Raw genomic sequence first — 19363 nt, forward strand, 5'->3', positions numbered from 1 at the left:
GTTCCGAGAAGACGATGCGCTAATAGTACGCGGCAACGAGATTCTCGCGACGGGTGTCAAGCAGTCAAACGGGATTTGCAGGTTGCTGTTTCGTACTAGAATTCAAACTGGGAACGAGGTAAAAGTGTCAACAACGAGTCTGAAGGGATGGCACGAACGTCTTGGGCATCTGAATAAGCGTGCGTTGTCCGCGTTAATTTCGAGCGACGCGCGACGTCGTGAATGGGGTGAAAGTGAAAGATAAGAGAGACTTTTTATGTGATGCGTGTAGCCTCTGAAAAACGCACAAACTGCCGTTTCAGAAGACCATCGATCGCGTCAATCGGGAACCGGGAGAGTTCTTTCATAGTGACGTGTGCGGGCCGATGTCGCAGGGATCGATCGGCGGTGCAAGGTATTTCGTCACATACAAGGACGATGCCTCAGGATACAGACAAGTGTTTTCAATGAAACACAAGTCAGATCTTTTCGAGACATTCCAGATCGTCGAGCGAGCAGTAACTTCGGGCGCTCCATGAAAACTCTCCGGACAGACAATGGTCACGAGTTTTGCAACGAATCGATGTGCACCTACATGCAGTCCCGAGCACGGGTCCCGAGGAATCAAGCACGAGACAATGGCCCTCTATACTCCTGAACAAAATGGGAGAGCAGAGAGGGATAACCGAACCATAGTGGAGCGCGCGCGTACGATGACGCAGGGAAAACAACTTGGGATTTTCCTGTGGGCAGAAGCTATCAATACGGCGGTGTATTTGCTGAATGGCGTCTCGGCTACAGAAGCGGATGACGTAAAAACGCCGTATGAGATTTGGGTCAAAAAGAAACCGGATCTAGGCCACGTGTGAGCTTTCGGCGAGGAGGCTTTCGAGCACGTGTCTAAATAGATCACGAAAAAATTCGATGCTCGAGTGAAAAAAATAGTTCTCGTAGGGTACGATGGAGACTCGAGGAATTATCGACTGTATCGCCCCGATACGAAGAAAATTACAGTGTCTCGAAACGTTATTTTTCGCGAGTGCGTCGACGGAGAAACATATTCGAGTGACACGAGCGACGACGAGGATTGGCTGAAGGTATTGAAAAAAGACCAGCTGGTCGAGCAACGAGAGAACGTCGCAGGACGTCGAGACGAGAATGGAGAACGGCAAGATGGTAACGAAGAGCAGCAAGGTGTCGACAGAGGCCATGTGGTTGAACCACCAGTCGGTAATGTTGGGATTGCAGAACCCGTCGATAGTGCACAGCCTGCAGTGCAACTCGAGAATGCCGCTGTGCCTCGTAATCACCCTTGCGGGTTGCGAGAACGAGAGCGGCTTCGTAGACCGGGATGGGTCGTCAATTATGAAGTTGATTTCACTGAACACAGTGCTCCGAAGAGTTTCAATGAGGCAATAGATGGGCCTGATGCGACTCAGTAGAAACGAACGATTAAAGAAGAGCTGTCAGTACACGAGAAAATCGGGACGTGGGAAATCGTGCCGAAGCATCAAACGAGAAAGGCCATTGACTCCAAGTGGGTGTTCACGGCTATTCAGAATCCGGATGGGAGCATACGTAGATACAAAGCTAGACTGTGCGCCAAAGGATTTCTGCAAGAAAAAGGCGTGGACTACAAAGAGACATTTTCACCGATGGTTCGCTACGATTCCTTGAGGGTATTGTTGGCGACCGCAACTCAGGAAGACCTAGAAATGGTACAGTTTGATGTCCGTACCGCGTCTCTGTACGGAGATCTCCTAGAAGAAATCCACATGAAGTTTCCGGCGGGCCTGAAAGTCGATGGAAACGCGAGTGAAGTTGAGTGTCGTCTGAGAAAATCATTGTATGGTTTAAAGCAAGCACCCCGGTGCTGGAATCGTAAATTCTGTGATTTCTTGCGGCAATTCAAGTTCGTTCAAACCGACGCAGATGAGTGCATTTTTTACAGCGATGCTAAAAAGACTGTGCGATCTATCTTGCGTTGTTCGTGGATGATGGACTGATAGCTTGTAAGTCGAGTGATGTATTGAAAATTGTGATCGAGAAAATGAGAAGCACGTTTTGAGATTACCATCGGAGATTATAGTCACTTTGCTGGTTTGCAAATAATTCGTAATCGATCAGAGAAAATGATGTTGCTACATTAAGGCGCGTATACTCGAAAAATTCTCGGGCGTTTTCAGATGAGCAAAGCGAAACCGGTGTCGGTTCCCGCGGATGCGAACGTCGCGTTGAAACCAGTAGAGTCGAGTGAAGAAAAGCTGTGTAGTGGACCGTATCGAGAAGCGGTCGGGTGTCTCATGTTTCTGGCGACCGTGTCCAGACCAGATATCGCGTATGCCGTTAATTAACACGGCGAGTAGGTTCTTGAATAAACCGAGGGAGAGTCACTGGCGAGCGATCAAGCGCATTCTCGCGTTTTTAGTTGGAACCAAAGATTTAGGGATAGTGTATCGTAGCAGCGGAAGCGGATGACAGCTGGTAGGGTACTCAGACGCGGATCATGCGAGCAATCTTGAAACAAGACGCTCAACGACGGGATACGTTTTCAGGTTGGCCAACGGACCGGTCACCTGGGCACCACAGAGGCAAAAATTAGTAGTATTAAGTACTACGGAAGCAGAATTTGTCGCTGCATCAGCTGCCGCCAAAGAAGTCGTGTGGCTCAGGAGATTGTTAGCTGGCATCGGACGTCAATGTAAACAAGCGACAGTATTGTTTGTTGATAACCAGAGCACGATTCGCCTGGCGACAAACAGAGAGTTCCACAAGAGAACCAAACATATTGACGTTCGATATCACCAGTTGCGTGAGATAGTAGAGTCAGAAGTTTTGCTCGTTATGTTTACTCCATCTGAGACGCAACGCGCAGATATTTTTACCAAAGCGTTGCCGCGAAATCGTTTTCTGGCTCATAGCGAGAGCATCGGATTGTGTAAATGCGAGAGTGCTAGAAATATTGAGGCGGCGGAAGTATTGAAGTAAGCCTTGCATATTTCACCATGTTACGTGTGCGCATGTGTGTGACAAAACAGGATCGTTTGACTTACTGGCCCGCCTACCGTGTATGTTGCGGTAGTGCTCTCCGAGCCTCTTCACGAGAAAGATACGTTTTTGTAAAGCAACGAAATAGTTCCATAATAAAAGTTTCCACGCTGAGTTATTTATTCTCCTGAAGACTGAGCAATAAAGAGATAAAGCAACTGCAGTATTCTAACACACACCAAGATGGTAACCGAATATAGATTGATATAGATCTTAAAGGCTATGATACGCCGATAAAAAAAATACGTGTCGCTTGGATTTCGATGACGAATAACATGTCCTCAAATGAACAAAATGGGGGGGGGGGGGGGGCACCGCAGGCAGTGGCCTTGTCAATATACGTTATTCATGTTTGTTCACTCATTGAAGAACAATCTCTGCAAACCAGCCCGAGAATTTACTGGTTTTTGCAATTCCACATTCCTTCTCACTTTAACTTCGCTGTCTTGTTGGTTTATAAAACTTGATAGTAGTACCAGTTTTGAGCAAAAGGTACGACCGTCAGGCTCATACAACACTTTAAAATTTTGCACAGTACATACTAAGCATACGAGGAATATTTTAAAAATCTGCTAATGATTTGAAGACTGTAACCTGAAGATATTTCTGTAGAGACTGAGGTCTGGGGCACAATTTTTTTATAAAATGCCAAGATTAATGAATTCTTTACTTAATTAATTCTTATCAACTAGCGTAATTGTGAAACTACAAGATCTTGGAGCTTTAGCCCTCTTGAAATACGTTTACTCACGTAAATTTTGGTAAAATTTTGACAGAAATAGATTTTCTGTTTTATGGATTACTACAAGAAGTTGAATAACAAAATGATTCGACAAATATTTAGATTATGGTAGTATGTAGATATATTGAAGCGAAAATCTAAACCTTCTGCAATAAAATTGTATGTCCATTAGATATATTTATTGGCATTTTTGGACTTCTGAAACTTTTGTAATAATGCGCATATTATAATAACGGAACAGCTTGTGCATCTATGCTGCAATGAGAGTTCAATCTGATTTATTTGCACATGCGTTCTTAAAATTTGCGTAAGTTCACAAATTACCTTTTATCGTTAGAACCAGAGAATGAAATTTTGTTTCTAATTTTCTGCGTCATTTTCATCCAAGGGGTCTTAAACCTCATCAGATATTATCTACTATCTTTAAAATGCTTACTACTTGTGGCAATAATACCGTTTTCAAAAACTGTGCAATTGGATTTTGCGTACAGGGTCTCCACTGAAGTTTTCATTCAAAACTCCCTGGTTACAGATTCAATTCTCTGCCTTTTTCTTTTTCCCTAACATTTTCAAGTTTACAGGTTCAGAAGACACCCCGGTAAAACAGCAATGAAGTTATCTTTCTCTAAGAAAGTCTCAAAGAACAAAGTTACTATAAAAAGAGCACTGGTTCCGGTTCTTTGAAGATGCTGAATCCAGATACCGAGAACAATAGATTCCATATCATTATTAGAAGAGGATTCGTGCGATGCCTTTATGTCATTATTCTTTTAAAAAAAGAAAACGCATCAACTTGTATTTACGGTACTAAAAATATTAATATTGCAGAAAATGCCGTGATAATTGATAAATAAATGCCGCCGTTGAAATAAAGTCATTTAAATTTAGTATTTCTGAAGCAAGTCAAGTCCGTTCTGTGATTACTAAATTCTACTCTCAGTATTTGCGGGAAATTACAAGACCAATTTCTGGTAAACTTTGCAATTAGATATAATTTAAATAATTTAACTGTCCATTTTCAAACTTCTGATTAATTTGTAGCGTCCGACGAAGTCTGCGATGGTTCCACTGTTCAATGTATCTAAAGAGATGGGAGAAACATTATTTTGGTCGGATTCAACATCAGACAATAATCTGTCGCTACGTTTCGCTACAACGAATAATAAACTCTAACTCTGCACCATTTTGTTTTAAAATGCCTCGAATAAAATATTTGTGTATCAAAGCAGACTTATTCTCACCTACGTAATGGAATTCAGATCGAGTTTTAAGCGAAAAATACGATTTGCTATTCTTTTTTTTACTGAATTCGCTCGTTATAGAGATGGCCCTTCACCTTTCTCGCTTGATAAAATCGATGCCGTGAGCCGATGTATCTCGTTGAATTCCAATTTAGAATTTTTCAGATAACCATGAATGAGTCTGCACCGATAATTATTTGATAGTTGGCAGGACCCACAACATAATTTCAGATCGAGGCAGGTTGCACAAGAAATTCTACCGAGACCTAAACACCACAAGATTTGTAAATCAATCTAAAGTCGAAAATTACGCAATGGAGAAAAGATTTCTCACGACGTTCTTTCCAGAACGTAACGAAGGTAAACGTTTATGCTCTGCGGACTCGTTTCTATAAAAATATTTTTCTACAGTAAGCAATTAGAAATTCACATCAGAAATGATTCTGCATGAATCATTCTACAGGAACATTCTTCTACACTACATTTTTATACACAAATTTTGATGAAGCATAGTTTGCTAGTTTTGCACATTGACATAATACCCGTTTGACACAACATGCATTCAGCACACCGATAAATTTAACACGGATAATTTGAACTAAATTAGATTAAATTAAATTACATCAAAATGAACGAAATAGACAATTAAATGTACAATTTTAGTATTTGATGATTGCTCTGAATGTGCCGTATAAAAGTGATATTTGTAGAACCGATCCTCCTTCTTCGAAATAAATCTCTAGAGCAACGAACTTATAGGACTGCGACTTGTAGAAACAAACTTGTAAGACCGCCGCTTACAGGAATGAATGTGTTCACTTACAGGAATGATCCCTGTAGGACCGATACCCTCTCCATAAATCAAGTGGGTGGTTATACGGAATAGTATGCTAGTGATTCAACTTGGCTGGTTTAACCCTTATGTGCGCACCCAGGTATCCGGGTACCCAACTCGTCACATTCTTGCTTGTAATTTTGTGAAATTTTTTGTTTTAAATCTCAGCCTCCGCATCTAGGAAGTTTAACTCTTCATGAAGAGATTCTCATAGCTATATTTCGAAAAAAAATTTTTTTTTGCAATAAATAAATTAACTTGAAGTACGATTAGTACCAGGGGGCACCCAGGGTACCCACTAGAGAAAAATTTGATATTTGATTTGATATATTCATCTGTAAATCAATGTTAATATTAATAAATGTTCCTAACTGAGCAAATACGTCACTGCTGGACCCTTGTATGCTTGAAAAGGGATCTATCTAACTGCTACTTCCACAAACATTTGGAACATCAGCTGCTCGATAAAGCCGCGCGCGATAATAGTTGACTGTGGAGCACTCGAGATCCCCTCCTTCGATCTCTCTTTGTGGCAACTACACGCTACTTTTAAATGTAAATATAGCTTAATTACTTTTTAATTATGTTTACTCAATTAAGTAAATCGATTTATAATGATTCTGTTCATATCTGAACTCAAAAAGTAATTAAGACTGGAGGTGGGTACCCAGGTACCCCGGGTGCGCATCAACGTAGGAGAAGTTGGGTGCGCACATAAGGGTTAACTGGCTAAAATATCAGACCTGGTTAACTTGCTCTCGGTTCAACCGGCTAACCGATCAAGCCGGTTAATTGGGATAACCGAATTGTCCGAATCATTTGATTCACCGATGCAGCTAGTCAATTTGGTTAGCTGGCTTGGTCGTTAATCGGGTGAAAAATTGTCACTTTCATAATCAGCTAGTGCTTGATAAATTTGACCATTCAAATCAAATGGATTATCTGTAAATAATTGATAACCGACCGAGCTATAAACATCAGAAAATAAATAAAAAGTCCAAGAACAATGAAAAAGTAATGAATGTAGAATTTTGAATATGTAAGAGGTAGAAATAACTACGAAACGTTAGGATGAAGTTTTTTCTTTGATAAACGTTTTGTTGAACGTTGAACTATCCAGCTTCGTTCGTAATTTTGTTCAGAATATCCCGATTTTGATATAAGAATACCAATAAATTAGCATTATCCGATTATAAGTTAGTACCGGAGTGGTCGGTTAACGATTATTTATGGCTGACCCATTTGCTTTTAATGGGGAAATTTATGCCTTAACTGGCTATATCGGTTGATCAAATCAACTGGTTAATTAAGAGCAATAATTCAGGTTGACTATTTTTTAAACGATGAAACCGGCACAACTGTATATCTCAATAATTTCGACATAAGTTGCTACTCCACATTCGCATAGCTAAAAAATCAGACTTTGATAATTAATTTAAAAATCTAGTCGAAAATTTCTGTTGGAAATACGCTAAACATAAATAGGAAGCATTATTCTGATGACTTGGACCAGCTTCTCTGAATGATTTATTACGGAAGGTGTGAAGAGCGGGTTAATTCGTCGCGATAGCGATATTCACCGACCGCCATTCTCACGGCATACAAATAATCTAAGATTCCTATCATACAGCAATAATTTGAAGTATTTTATAACATTGAATCTTATATTTCCTGATTTATTTGGAGATTGATTGTTATTTTTATTTTCATTCGTAGATGTGTGTTTCGCAGTATTGTCAAGGTGGGGCTACGCTTTTGTTTACACACAAGAGTGTGCACCTGTGTATGTGCGTATGCTGCGGCAACAATACCGAGGTCAGCGCCCGAGAAGGGGTACAGCAGCGAAAGAGGAGAGATGCCGATATTTTATTCGTAAACGAATAATAATAATTTACCCAGACGAACAAAACAGCAATTTCCGTGGCGGTAAATCTAGATGAAATGATGCACTCTGATTGGCCTAGCGCTATCGTTTATAATTCAAAAGCTATGCGACGGACAAACTTCCGGCAAAGAAATTCTGGGTTGGATTTTAGCGAGGTATCACGCTGTCTAGTCAATGGGAGGCAATTTAGGGGCACCCTGTATATGATGCAAGTACCGAAATTCTTTCCTGTACCCGTGAGAAATGTTGGAGCGGGTGTTTCTAACACTGAACCCAGAGGGCAGATATATATATTATTGAATCTTGGTGAGCGGTAATAGAAATGTAAAACGTATTTTCGTTAAAGACAATAATATTGACTCTGCTTCCGCAGACGAAAACAATAGACCAGCCACTACATTTATTCCCATCCGACATGTATCGGGCCTCTTTGAGTCATTAAATAGGTTATTTACCAAATACAATGTCAAGTTTGTGGGAAAAAATTCAAAAGACTTACAACTTGTCTTTGATTCGGGAAAAGATAGGATCCCTATGGGCAAACGTTCTAACGTTGTTTACAAAATACCCTGTAACGATTGCAATCAAGTGTATATCGAACAAACTGGCCGCCATCTAGACACTAGAATTAAAGAACATAAACGCAATGTACAAGACAATGAGGATCGACATACTGCTCTAACCAAACATGTGACCAAAAAACAACATACTTTTAACTATGACAATACTAACATCCTTTGTGAAGAACCTAATTATTATAAACGGTTACTACTAGAAATGTGCAATATTGCAGGACACCCAAATTCCGTTAATCTTAGACAAGACGTTGAACATCTTAGCAATATTTACAAACCGCTGATTACCTCCCACACAGCACACATTGTTTAACCTTAACTAAGTACATAAATTTATTGTCCCCAGGCTACATGTTTTTATAATTGTTTATACTTGTTCACCTTCACTCTTGGTCATATTTGATTCTCCCATCAGTCGTTGTTTACCAGTTGACGCAAACGGTTCAACAAAAATTGTTCAGACATGGAGAACAGGGTCATAATGATACCAGTACCACCGATTGGACATTGTTTTAAACTATTTTAACTACCATAAACCCTTTCTCTAAAACTTTTTAATACTTTGACTTATAGACAGTGAAGATACATAGTTTTTTTAATTAATTACGTCTATATTTTTAACAACTATACTTTTAACAATTGGAGAAGCCGACAACGATTATTGTCATTTATTTGAAGAACCTGCGCTCGCCAAATTGTATTTTACGATTCTGACTGTATCTTAATCTTCCTTCCTATAAAAGGTAAATTACTATTTAAGTTTTATCACTTTATAACCATAACAGATATTTAATATGTACCCACCAACCTACAATAGAGAATAGCTTCAATAGTTTTACATCTATAGTAATTAATGTCTTATTGTATATTTTTTATATTATAAAAAAATTTTTTGTTCTTGACAGTTAAATAAAAAAATTAATCGTTCTGAGCAGGGCCCATATCCGGGCCGAAACGTTAACGAAAATACGTTTTACATTTCTATGACCGCTCACCAAGATCCAATAATATATCATCTACGAGGTCGAGAATTCTTACCCTTCACCAGAGGGCAGATATAGTTACGAGCGAATAAGATTGCTCAGAATATCATCTAAACATACGTAGATCTTCCGTATTGGTCCTCCTTTCATAAAAAATGGAAGGAACCAATTAGAAAGCACGTTGGAAAACTGCACTATAAAGAATGACTTCTAAAGAGCGTGGCAGTATACCAAAACGGGGCTGTTCAACACAAACCGCTTAACAGAGCAGTTCGGAAAAGTCATGTAACTAGAACCGTTTATCGAAAACCTTTCGAGCAACTGGTTGAAAAGTATCATTCAACCAGAGTAGTTCGCAGAATATCTTAGAATCAAAACAAGTAAGATAACTCTGAAGGAATTTCGTACTTCTCTTTTCATTTGAATATCATTATTGTCATAATAATATTCAATCTTCAAAATTTCGACTGAGTTAAATTCAAATTAACTTAAACAGTGTTTAATTTTCATTGTTACTTAACCAAATCAATTACTTTTCAACGTGAGTTAATCAGACTGCCGAATCTACTAAACTGTCTCCGTACCCATTTTGATATATCCACTGGCACTCTATCTGGCATTGGTGAATTCGTTTCTTTACTCTACCATTTTTGCAGTAGCACTTGTATCATTAATTGGTCCACCGGCACCCTATTTGGCATTGGTGGGGCTTGGGTTTACCTGGGCTGTTGAGTTGTTATCTAAATCCTAGTTACCTCATCCACCGGCGCCCCATTTGGCAATAGTGAACTATCGTTCTTTTTGAATAATATTATTCTTGGATATGAAGGTCGTGAACATCAAAACACTTTTTTTGTGTTAACGTTCCAGCCCTGATGGGGGCCCTCCTCAGAAAAATTTATTTAAAACATCTGTCACGAACAGAAATAATAAAATAATGTACAACTCAGTTATAACAAAATTAAATATGAAAGGTTTAGGTAATAAGCAGGGATGTTTATGCAAATATAAATGAGAGGAATTACCTGGTATAAACTGACACTTTCAATTACCGAAGAAAAGGAACCACTAGTATGTAGTGAATGCGTGTTCGAATAATCGAATAAAACACAAAAGTTCATTTTTTAAAAAAAAACAAAAAAACACTACGACAGCGATACGAAACTCCCAAGCATTCATCTTTATTGTTAATTTAATAAAAACACACAGCGACCGTTTTAGGCTTTGAGTATGGAGCACTTTTGAACATGTGGAACGTCCAGTGTATAGTGGGAGGAGACCGATATCAGTCATTATCAGAGCAAGCACAGAGTCAACGGGTTAAATAGAAACCAGAATTTGTTAAGAAGGTAAAATCGAGAGCAAGCTCAGTTGGTAATAGATAGTTACGATGGGTGTATCACAGAGGTGTAAATAGTACTCAGATGTTCAATATCTTGTCTTCGATTGACAGAATTGGGATATGCAACAATATTGCACATTTCTAACAACAACCTATTGTAATACAATGGTTCAACGTCAATAATTCTGGCTTGAGAATAATTGAATAAATGGTCGAAATCGATGGCATGCCTCGTCAGTGCAGTATAATTATCCTCATGTTCATGGATATTGCGTTTATGTTTAGTTATCCTGGTGTGTAGTTGCCTACTTGTTTGACCTATGTAGGACATGTTGCATTGGTTGCAGGGAATTTTGTAGACTACACAAGAACGCATACACGGGGGTAAAGGGTCCTTACCAGAATCAAACATAGAGGATAGATCATGTGCACTTTTACCCACAAATTGGATTTTATACTTAGAGAATATTCTGTTGAGTGGCTCAAACAAACCCGCAACGTATGGGATGGAAACAAAGTTTTTTTGATTAACTTGTGCACCAGATGCATCATCATTATTGTTGGAACTGATCGATGACAAGATGGAATCGTATTTGAGATGTATATGTTTGTTGAGCAGACGAGTTGGATAGTCATTTTTACGTAGTACCTGATAATTCAAGGACATATTTTTGTTATGAAATTCCATACTTGAAAGTCGAATCGCTCTATCAACCAAACAATAAATCGTTCCAATTTTGTAAGATCGGGGATGGTGAGAATGAAAATTTAAGTACCTTTGTGACCAGGTAGCCATATGGAACCAGTCAGTTTTGATGAGCTGGTTATCATTATTGATCAGAACATCCAAAAAGCTAATTCGATGATTACACTCTATTTCAGAGGTGAATTGCAATCTCGGATGGAATTGGTTGAAGACAGATAGCATTTCAGTAACTTTATCAGAAGGGACAGCTGTGATTATGTTATCTACATATCTGAAATAAAAAGGAGGCTTGAAGTCCAGTTTGTTGAGACAATATTGTTCAAGATCATCTAAAACCAAATCCGACAAAATTGAAGAGAGAGGCGAGCCCATCGGTAAACCATAAGTTTGAGCATAGTTGTTCTGATTAAATTTAAAAATGGCAGCCTTAAAACAGATGTGTAATGCTTTTATGAGTTCATTAAGTGGGACAGGAATCTTGTACACTAACTAATGCCAACGCTGCTTCACCGCGTTGATTGCTAGATCTTGTGGAACATTGGTAAACAATGACACAACATCCAGCGAAACCAACACATGATCAGGTGGGAGACGAAAGTTCCTGATAGATTTGACCAGAGCAAAACTATCTCTTATACGTGACAGAGGAGGGACAATGTTGTTACGTGTTGAAGCGAGCTAGATTGATGGTAGGACTGTCTGTGAACGAGACTATAATTGTTACCGGAGTATCCGGTTTATGAATTTTAGGCAGCCCGTAGGCTCTAGGTGGTAAAAAATCAGTTTTTGCAATTTGCCGTCTAAGTTGTTCAGAAATGAGTTTACTTTTGGACCAATCCATTGTTAATTTTTTAACTTCCTGTTGCAGGGTACAAGTCAGATCATATCTAACAACTTTGTAGGTGTTGTTCTTAGAGAGTTGATGCAACATTTTTTCGTCGTACATTTGTTTGTTCATCACAACAGTCGTGTTGCCCTTGTCTGCCTTCAAGAAAAGTCAATCCTGGTTATGTTTATGAAAGATCTTAGTTTCATTAATTTTATCAAGGATATTCTTGTCAACGTGAATGAGAGAAGGGGTGTTAATGAACTTTTTTAAGGCGTTTGTAAAATCTAGCCGAGCCATATTGCGGCGGTCAGAGGGATTAAAAGAGATCTTTGATTCAAAATCAGAGATAAGTTTGTTGGTTGGAATGCGGTGGGGCTTAAAAGGAATGCCATATTTGGGACCCATTTTTAGAACGTCAGCAACATTGACAGGAATTTCCGTATTAGTAAGGTTCACAATCCAATTTTCAAAGGTCGAGTCAATTAGATTAGAAGTGGGTCTTTTTTTGTTTTTAATAAGATTAGCTAGCTTGTTGATGTGAGAAGCCTTGTAAGCATTGAAAGCCGGTTCCAATTTTGAGTGTTGTGTGTCGAAAAATTATTTTGACACCTCGACAGGTAATTCTATCAAAATATTGTTCTCAAGCGCCAGCAAAATATTTTGATATTTAATGATGGTCGCATGAGAGTCACTTATCTCGAGATTAAGTACCGACCTTTGAAATTTGTGTACATTATGGTGGTGAGCAGTTCGCGACTTAGACATTTTAAAACTAATACCGTTAGAGATAAGCTTAGGGAATTTTAAATGGGTTGGCAAGATCGATCGTTTCTTGCAGATTAAAAGAAAGGTGCGGTGGTTTTTTAGCTTCGACAGAGACTCGGATATGGTGGCCCGAGGTAGCAGCTTTCCCGCCAAAGTCTTCCCATATGCAAGCGAGATATCATGAAAAAACCCCATGGTTCCCACGTTTTATTCCGTTAGTATGATGAAGACGATTTTTCTTGACCTTGGTGAATTGTTGAATAATATTATTCTTTCTTCTTTATTCTTGGATATGAAGGTCGTGAACATCAAAACACTTTTCTTGTGTTAACGTTTTGTATTTTGATGTTCACGACCTTCATATCCAAGAATAATATTATTCAACAATTCACCAAGGTCAAGAAAAATCGTCTTTATCGTTCTTTTTCTTGGAAATATTTCCTCAAAACCCTACATACCAGGTTCCAAAACTCGCTCTCAAGATCTTGTTCGAACGACGCCGTGCGATAGTAATGAAGATGTGGATTGCTCAGTGGGTGCTCAAATGCTCAATAACAAAATCAAAAAATGAAAGACATATTTTCAAAATATAGGCAATCGTTAACGTTGTCCCTGATATTCATTGTCAGTATCGGTGGCCATGGAGTACGTCAGTAGAAATTCGGCTAAGCATTCTGTGATACAGCTCTATGAGAAGTGAAGACACCTGGTGGTGCTGATGTCTCGTGCAAAAATCTATACCCGATGGATTGAAGAATCTAAGAGACTGACTTAATCCTTAGCGTCGAGACGCCCATCATTTGTAATGCTCTAGTTACACTTGCCTTCGACTTCTACCGCAAGCCGCACTCGTTCAGTTGTTGCCTATTTTGGGCACTTGTTACACAACATACTATTTCCATACCTTTTCTATACGCGAGCGATATGAATCCTGTGTAGAAACACGATGTGTGTGCGCGAGTGTGCGTCGTGCAATTTCTTGTGCAATGACATCTCGACGATGAATGAACGGATTTTAATGATATTGATCTTGAATCTCTGCTCTTAATCGACGCGGCTCTTTTTAACTCATAACTCATCAGATTTTGCTTTGATTGATCCAGCAGTGTTTAGGTTAGTTAAATGAGAAAGTTCAAAACTGAGTAGCATCTTATTTGATAGTGTTTTTTCAGCTCCAAATGTGTCCACGTGAGTAGTTCACAGGCTAGCTCATTCGGATCAATTGGACTCTCAATTACTTGTTTTAATGACCATACGAGCGCACGCACAGCATCATATATCTCAAACTTCAAAATCATTTCATTACTCTGGAGAGAAAAAATTATTATACACCACATTCCTGTGAGCGTATATATTCACATCCAGAGAAATGCATTTGATAAAAGTCTTCAAAGTAATCTAAAGCATTGTTCAATCGATATCTGAGTGAAAAAAAGATACATACGTGAATGGTTCCCCAATAATGATGTCATCTCGGAGCTCAAAATCGAATTTTATATCATTGAACTTTTCGTTAAGGTAATAACGACTGAACAGTGATGCGCTGTGTTGCAATGCCTTCAACATGACTGCTCTCTCCTCGCCCGATTCTGAAGCAGAAAACGGTGGTATGTTATGTTCTTCAGATGCAGGATGAATCATTACTGCATTGAATTCTGTTTTCTTTTTTAACTTTTTTTTTTTAACGCATTTACTTACTTTCCGGGTATTTGTACATATTTGTGATATCGTCACGTTCCCATTTTCCAACTGCTTTTGTGCAAACAGATCTTCCAATTCTGTGAAAATACGTAGTATGTTGTGAATTTGAGAAATAAATTAAAAATACATCTCCATCTGATACTAAAATATCTATTATCAGAAAGAACGATAGTATAGCAAAGCTATTGTACAAGTCGATAGGGATACAATTACGTCCGAAACTCGCCTAGGGACTCTCGAACAATATGCGACAGAGCGACAGTTGGAAATATGTGACCTTCATGAAGCTTTTGATCACATAAGTTGATTATTTCAGCAGTTATTCTAAATGTGGTTAATTCATAGTAAGCCTCGCGTTCGAATTAATCGTGTAAGTGTGTGGGTAGCAATGCGCAACGAGCGTGCAGCGAGCGTCGCAATGCAATAAAGATTCTATAATTGTGGGTCATGACCCCGGTGGATTGGCAATATGCCAAGATTTGCATGCAGTGTGTCTGTCATAGTAGATAGAATACGAGAGTTCTGGATACAAAGATTCGATCGTTTTTACCCGCAGGTAGTTTGATAATGATATTCTAAAGTGTTGGAAGAGCGGATATTTTGAATTTTGCCCTCTTTATTGATCGGTTGCTGTTTCACTGGTCAGGCCCACTTTGTTTCCAGTGTTCACCGTAGGATGCTGTTACCATAGATGGCACTGCCCGCATTACCGGCTGAATTTACCGAAGAGGGGGGGGGGGGGGGATGTTTAAATCTTTCACCGCAAGGTGGCTACGATTTTATTGAGTAGCGATGGGGAAATATTGTGTAAGAAAATGACGATTTGAGGCTTTTTCACCAAAATATGTCGACATAAGACAGTGCAGATAATGAACGCGATAGGTGCCAATATAAAAAAATCAGTCTGGAATAGGGGAGTCATGAAATATTTGCCCGCAAAATGCCTGAAGATATTTCTGAAGATTTGAAGATTAATAAATCAGTTTGGAATGTAAAACGATTCATAAAAAAATGTCCCACAAATATCTGATGTCGTTGTTAATAAATCAGGTTTGAATAGGGGTATTTATGAAAGAAATTTCCCACGAAATGCATGACAGGTTGTGTTCAGTGGAAAACTTTAGTGGGGACAAATACTACATAAACGTAAGCTTATTTCCAATAGTCACTCTGTGCTATCGTTTTTGCGTAGTAAACTGTTCTCACTAGTCCAAAAAGAAACTCTCATCGAGAACGCAATGAATCTGGGGAAAATCAACCACGTCAACCACCTGGAGAATCTGTCTATCAAGAAGATGTCGGAACGCGTAATTAGTGGGTTATTTGATGTCGTTGGGCTAAGACTGTTCGAAAAGAAATTTGGGGTACGTGTTCTGGCAACGATCGATGGAGAAGACAACGTTTTTTATCGCCGAGAATCGCGAAGGTCCGACAAGATGGTCATATAATTTGGCTAGCTTACCGACTGAATACAGGGCTACTAACTCTTGATCAACACGAAACACTATAAAATACTTGTAAAAAATCTGTGGCGGATGTACCGAAGATTGTGAGAAATGCGTCTTATGTGTACGACAAGGGTGAGGAGTAGAAAGCATGGCTGACGAAGATCCTCGATGACACGATACTGTCTAAGATGCAACTGTCTACCCAAAAATGTAGACAATACGCACAAAAATAGTAATAGAATTGAACACAATTACACGCATGTACATCTAGAAAAATAAAATTTATTATATGTATATAAAAAAAAAGAATGTTTCACAAGTATGCATATATCTTCATAACTTTTATCGGTTCTTGCAGTATAAATTTATTCAAAGGAAAGACGTAAATATTATAAATTGTACTCGAGGAGAAATATATAATGAATAATTGCGAGTTTCTATATAATTTATAGTTTATTATTCAAAATCATGTATAGAATTCACACTATCCAGTTCACCATCATCATGACTATCTTCAATATCTATCATTGTGGCTGTCATCTCATTCCCCCATTCCCTAAAAATAATTTCTATAAATACATGTACTGTAACGTGGCAGTTCGGCTAGGCCTGCCCGTTACAAGAGACTCCCTGAACCCTGGGCGAGATCCCGGAATCAGGGTCTAGAAAATCGAGTCGCGGAATAATCTCAGAGAGCGCCAGAACTGGAGTCACGCACCCGAGCTTCGACAGGGACGAAATAGAGCATTGCGACCCAGATATTTCAGGCTTTTGTTTTTATTTTTTTTTCGAGTGCACCGGCTACCCTCCAGTGACCAACTCCGACACCGAACATCTTTCGAGGCAAGGCGAAACCACGACGATCTCGCGGGAAGGACACCGAGGCTGCGGAGGGGGAGGCAACGCAGATCCCTGCAGCGAGGGAATCCAAGGCGGACGCGATTCCCGCTGGCGGCCGGCGCGCCGCAGCCTCCCCGCTCTCCCCGCTTACGCCCAACCAAGGCAACCGCGAGGCACCAGCTAGCGACGAGGGAGCACCACCCCGCCCAACCCCAGGACTACGTACAGCTGCGCGGGAGACGACATCGCGATCTAGCCTTGAGTTCTGCGCCGCGTAGAGACGACAGGTGCGCGGCAAGTTGCGCAATCCCCAAAATCGATGACCGATCGATTGTTGCGCATTCTTAGGGTGATGACGTCACGAAAAATTAGCGCGACGAGATCGGCGTTGCGACCATCCTGGATCACTCTAGTTCTGGCGAGGAGACGAGACAGTCGTTTTTCTTTTGCGTTAGTACTTGGTGCCCGTTGAGAAGTTGTTTTTTTTGTGGTTCGTTGCGAGAAAGAAGTATGAGCCGTCACGAGGGAGTCGGACAGTTCGTACAGTGGATGTGGAGCGGTAAGCGTTGTTAACATTCTCGCGATCGAATTTCGAGGGTAATTGAGTAAAGGCTGATCCGATAACGGGTAGCCGTTTTCTTTTTTTAGTTTGCGTGTCGAAAAGTACTCGAAGTTCGTTTGCCGATTCTTTTGCTTGGTGACCGTAGCCTGAGTTGCGCGTAAGAGAGTAACGTTAATTTCGGGGGATCCAGAAAATCGAGTCGAGCCACGGGTTGAGCCGAGACGTTATTGTCTCGAGTTTGAGTGTGACCGAAGTCCGTTACACGGGGTCATTTCACGTCATCCGGCGCATCCTCAATTCTCGTATAGGTCGCGAGCAATCATGGGGAGCATTCGAATTCGCGACTGCGTCCCGCCGTCGCCGAGGAAGTGAAGCTCGGGTGCGTGCTGATAAGAGTATGCGTTTTTAGAGGAGGATCGCGGGTGTCGCGACGAGCCTCGCATCACTTTAGTTATTCAATACATATTTTTTTTTTTTTCTTTCTTTCTTCTTTTTTTTGTTTGCATTATCAGTTAGTATTAAGTTGGCGATCAGCGCCATTTTGTAAAGGACGTTCACGGGCAGCGCATCGAGTCCGATTTTGTTTTTGGTTTTTAGGAAGTAGGGTATTGTTAAGACGGCGACTAGCGCACGTAGGCCGTAGAGGTCTCCTAGATTTATTCACCTTTTTTTTTTTTTTTTTTGTTTGTTATTATTTTTTTTTATTTTTATTTTATTTGGAGTATTTCTACCTTTCTTATTTAGTTTAGGTAAAAGTAACATTGTATTTGAAATCGCGAAGGACGACTTGCGTGGTCGTATTATCATTCTTTTTATTTTTTTTATTATTTTTATTTCTTTTGTTTTTGTATTATCGCTGATGAGAAATATACCATTGGAATTTTATAGTAATTTAGCCACATCACGCGTTGGCGTACCTGTGTTGCAATTCTCTCGACCCAAAATTTACCCCTCCCCTCTCCGCGGTACTGAGCTACCGAGCATATAGTCGCGGTGTGTCGTATTATCGATTTCGAGGCGTGTTGATCACGCCAGGCGCCCAACAAACTTCGCGACATTGTTTCAGATCAAGGATACCTCGCCGGACGCCAAATTATTGTGCACGCGGTAAGTTCCCGGTTATGTGCTCCGAGTAACCGAGGTGCAGAAAAATCCACGTCACAGTACATAATACATGTAATACTGGCAGTTTGGCCTCACTTTGGCCGGCCGTACATCCCCCACGAGCTTCCGAAGCTTCTTTAGTGAGAACTCCGACGTTGCTTCCAAAAAGCCAATAATTATTTCCTCGCTCGATACCTCATCCTTCCCCCAATCATTGGTCAACCGACGTTTATCATCGGCGATTGGAGCTGGGACAAATTCATGGTCGCATAGAGAATAACATGACAGTAAAAAAAAAGAACTGCAAAATCTGTCAAAAGAGCAAACGAAATGTGAGTTGGATTATTATTAATACCACAAAGCAGATCGGTACTGAAGTGCTACACACTAATACTTCTACTGATATAAAAAGAAAATTAATCATACAGTATCAATTATAATTTCATTTTAATTTATTTATAGTACACATACCACTTCTCCGAGTATCGCTCATCGTCGGAAAAGGGGTCAGTTAGGTCAAGATGGTTAAAGTCTGGTTCAACCTCCTGCACCTTGAAGACGCAGGCTCAGAGGATGAGGGGGCCGAGGATGGGCGTTGGGATTGGGGTGGTAGCGTGTGGAGAGGTCGTCAGGATGTTGGTTAGTGCCGCCAGTCCGCCTGAACTACAAAGGGTGGCGGCACATTGAGGGCGCGGCCATAACCCCACCGACTGAGAATCTGGCCCCATACAGTTCTTTACTACGAATATGAATTTTTCTTCTCTTCAAACACTATATA

At 40.0% G+C, this 19363-nt stretch overlaps 1 protein-coding gene across 2 annotated transcripts in view; it reads right to left on the reverse strand.

The window, feature by feature from the left end:
• LOC124299423 (annulin) overlaps positions 1–19363 on the reverse strand; it is a 424310-nt gene that overhangs the window by 86415 nt on the left and 318532 nt on the right. For both annotated transcript variants that reach the window (XM_046752645.1, XM_046752736.1), the window contains exons 7-8: positions 14629–14708; positions 14375–14519 (exon numbers count right to left, since the gene is read on the reverse strand). In XM_046752645.1, the coding sequence (XP_046608601.1) occupies positions 14375–14519; positions 14629–14708 (225 nt within the window). The remainder of the gene's footprint in view (positions 1–14374; positions 14520–14628; positions 14709–19363) is intronic.

Source organism: Neodiprion virginianus, chromosome 1 (assembly GCF_021901495.1).
Source record: "Neodiprion virginianus isolate iyNeoVirg1 chromosome 1, iyNeoVirg1.1, whole genome shotgun sequence".
In the NCBI taxonomy this organism is placed as follows: Eukaryota; Metazoa; Arthropoda; class Insecta; order Hymenoptera; family Diprionidae; genus Neodiprion; species Neodiprion virginianus.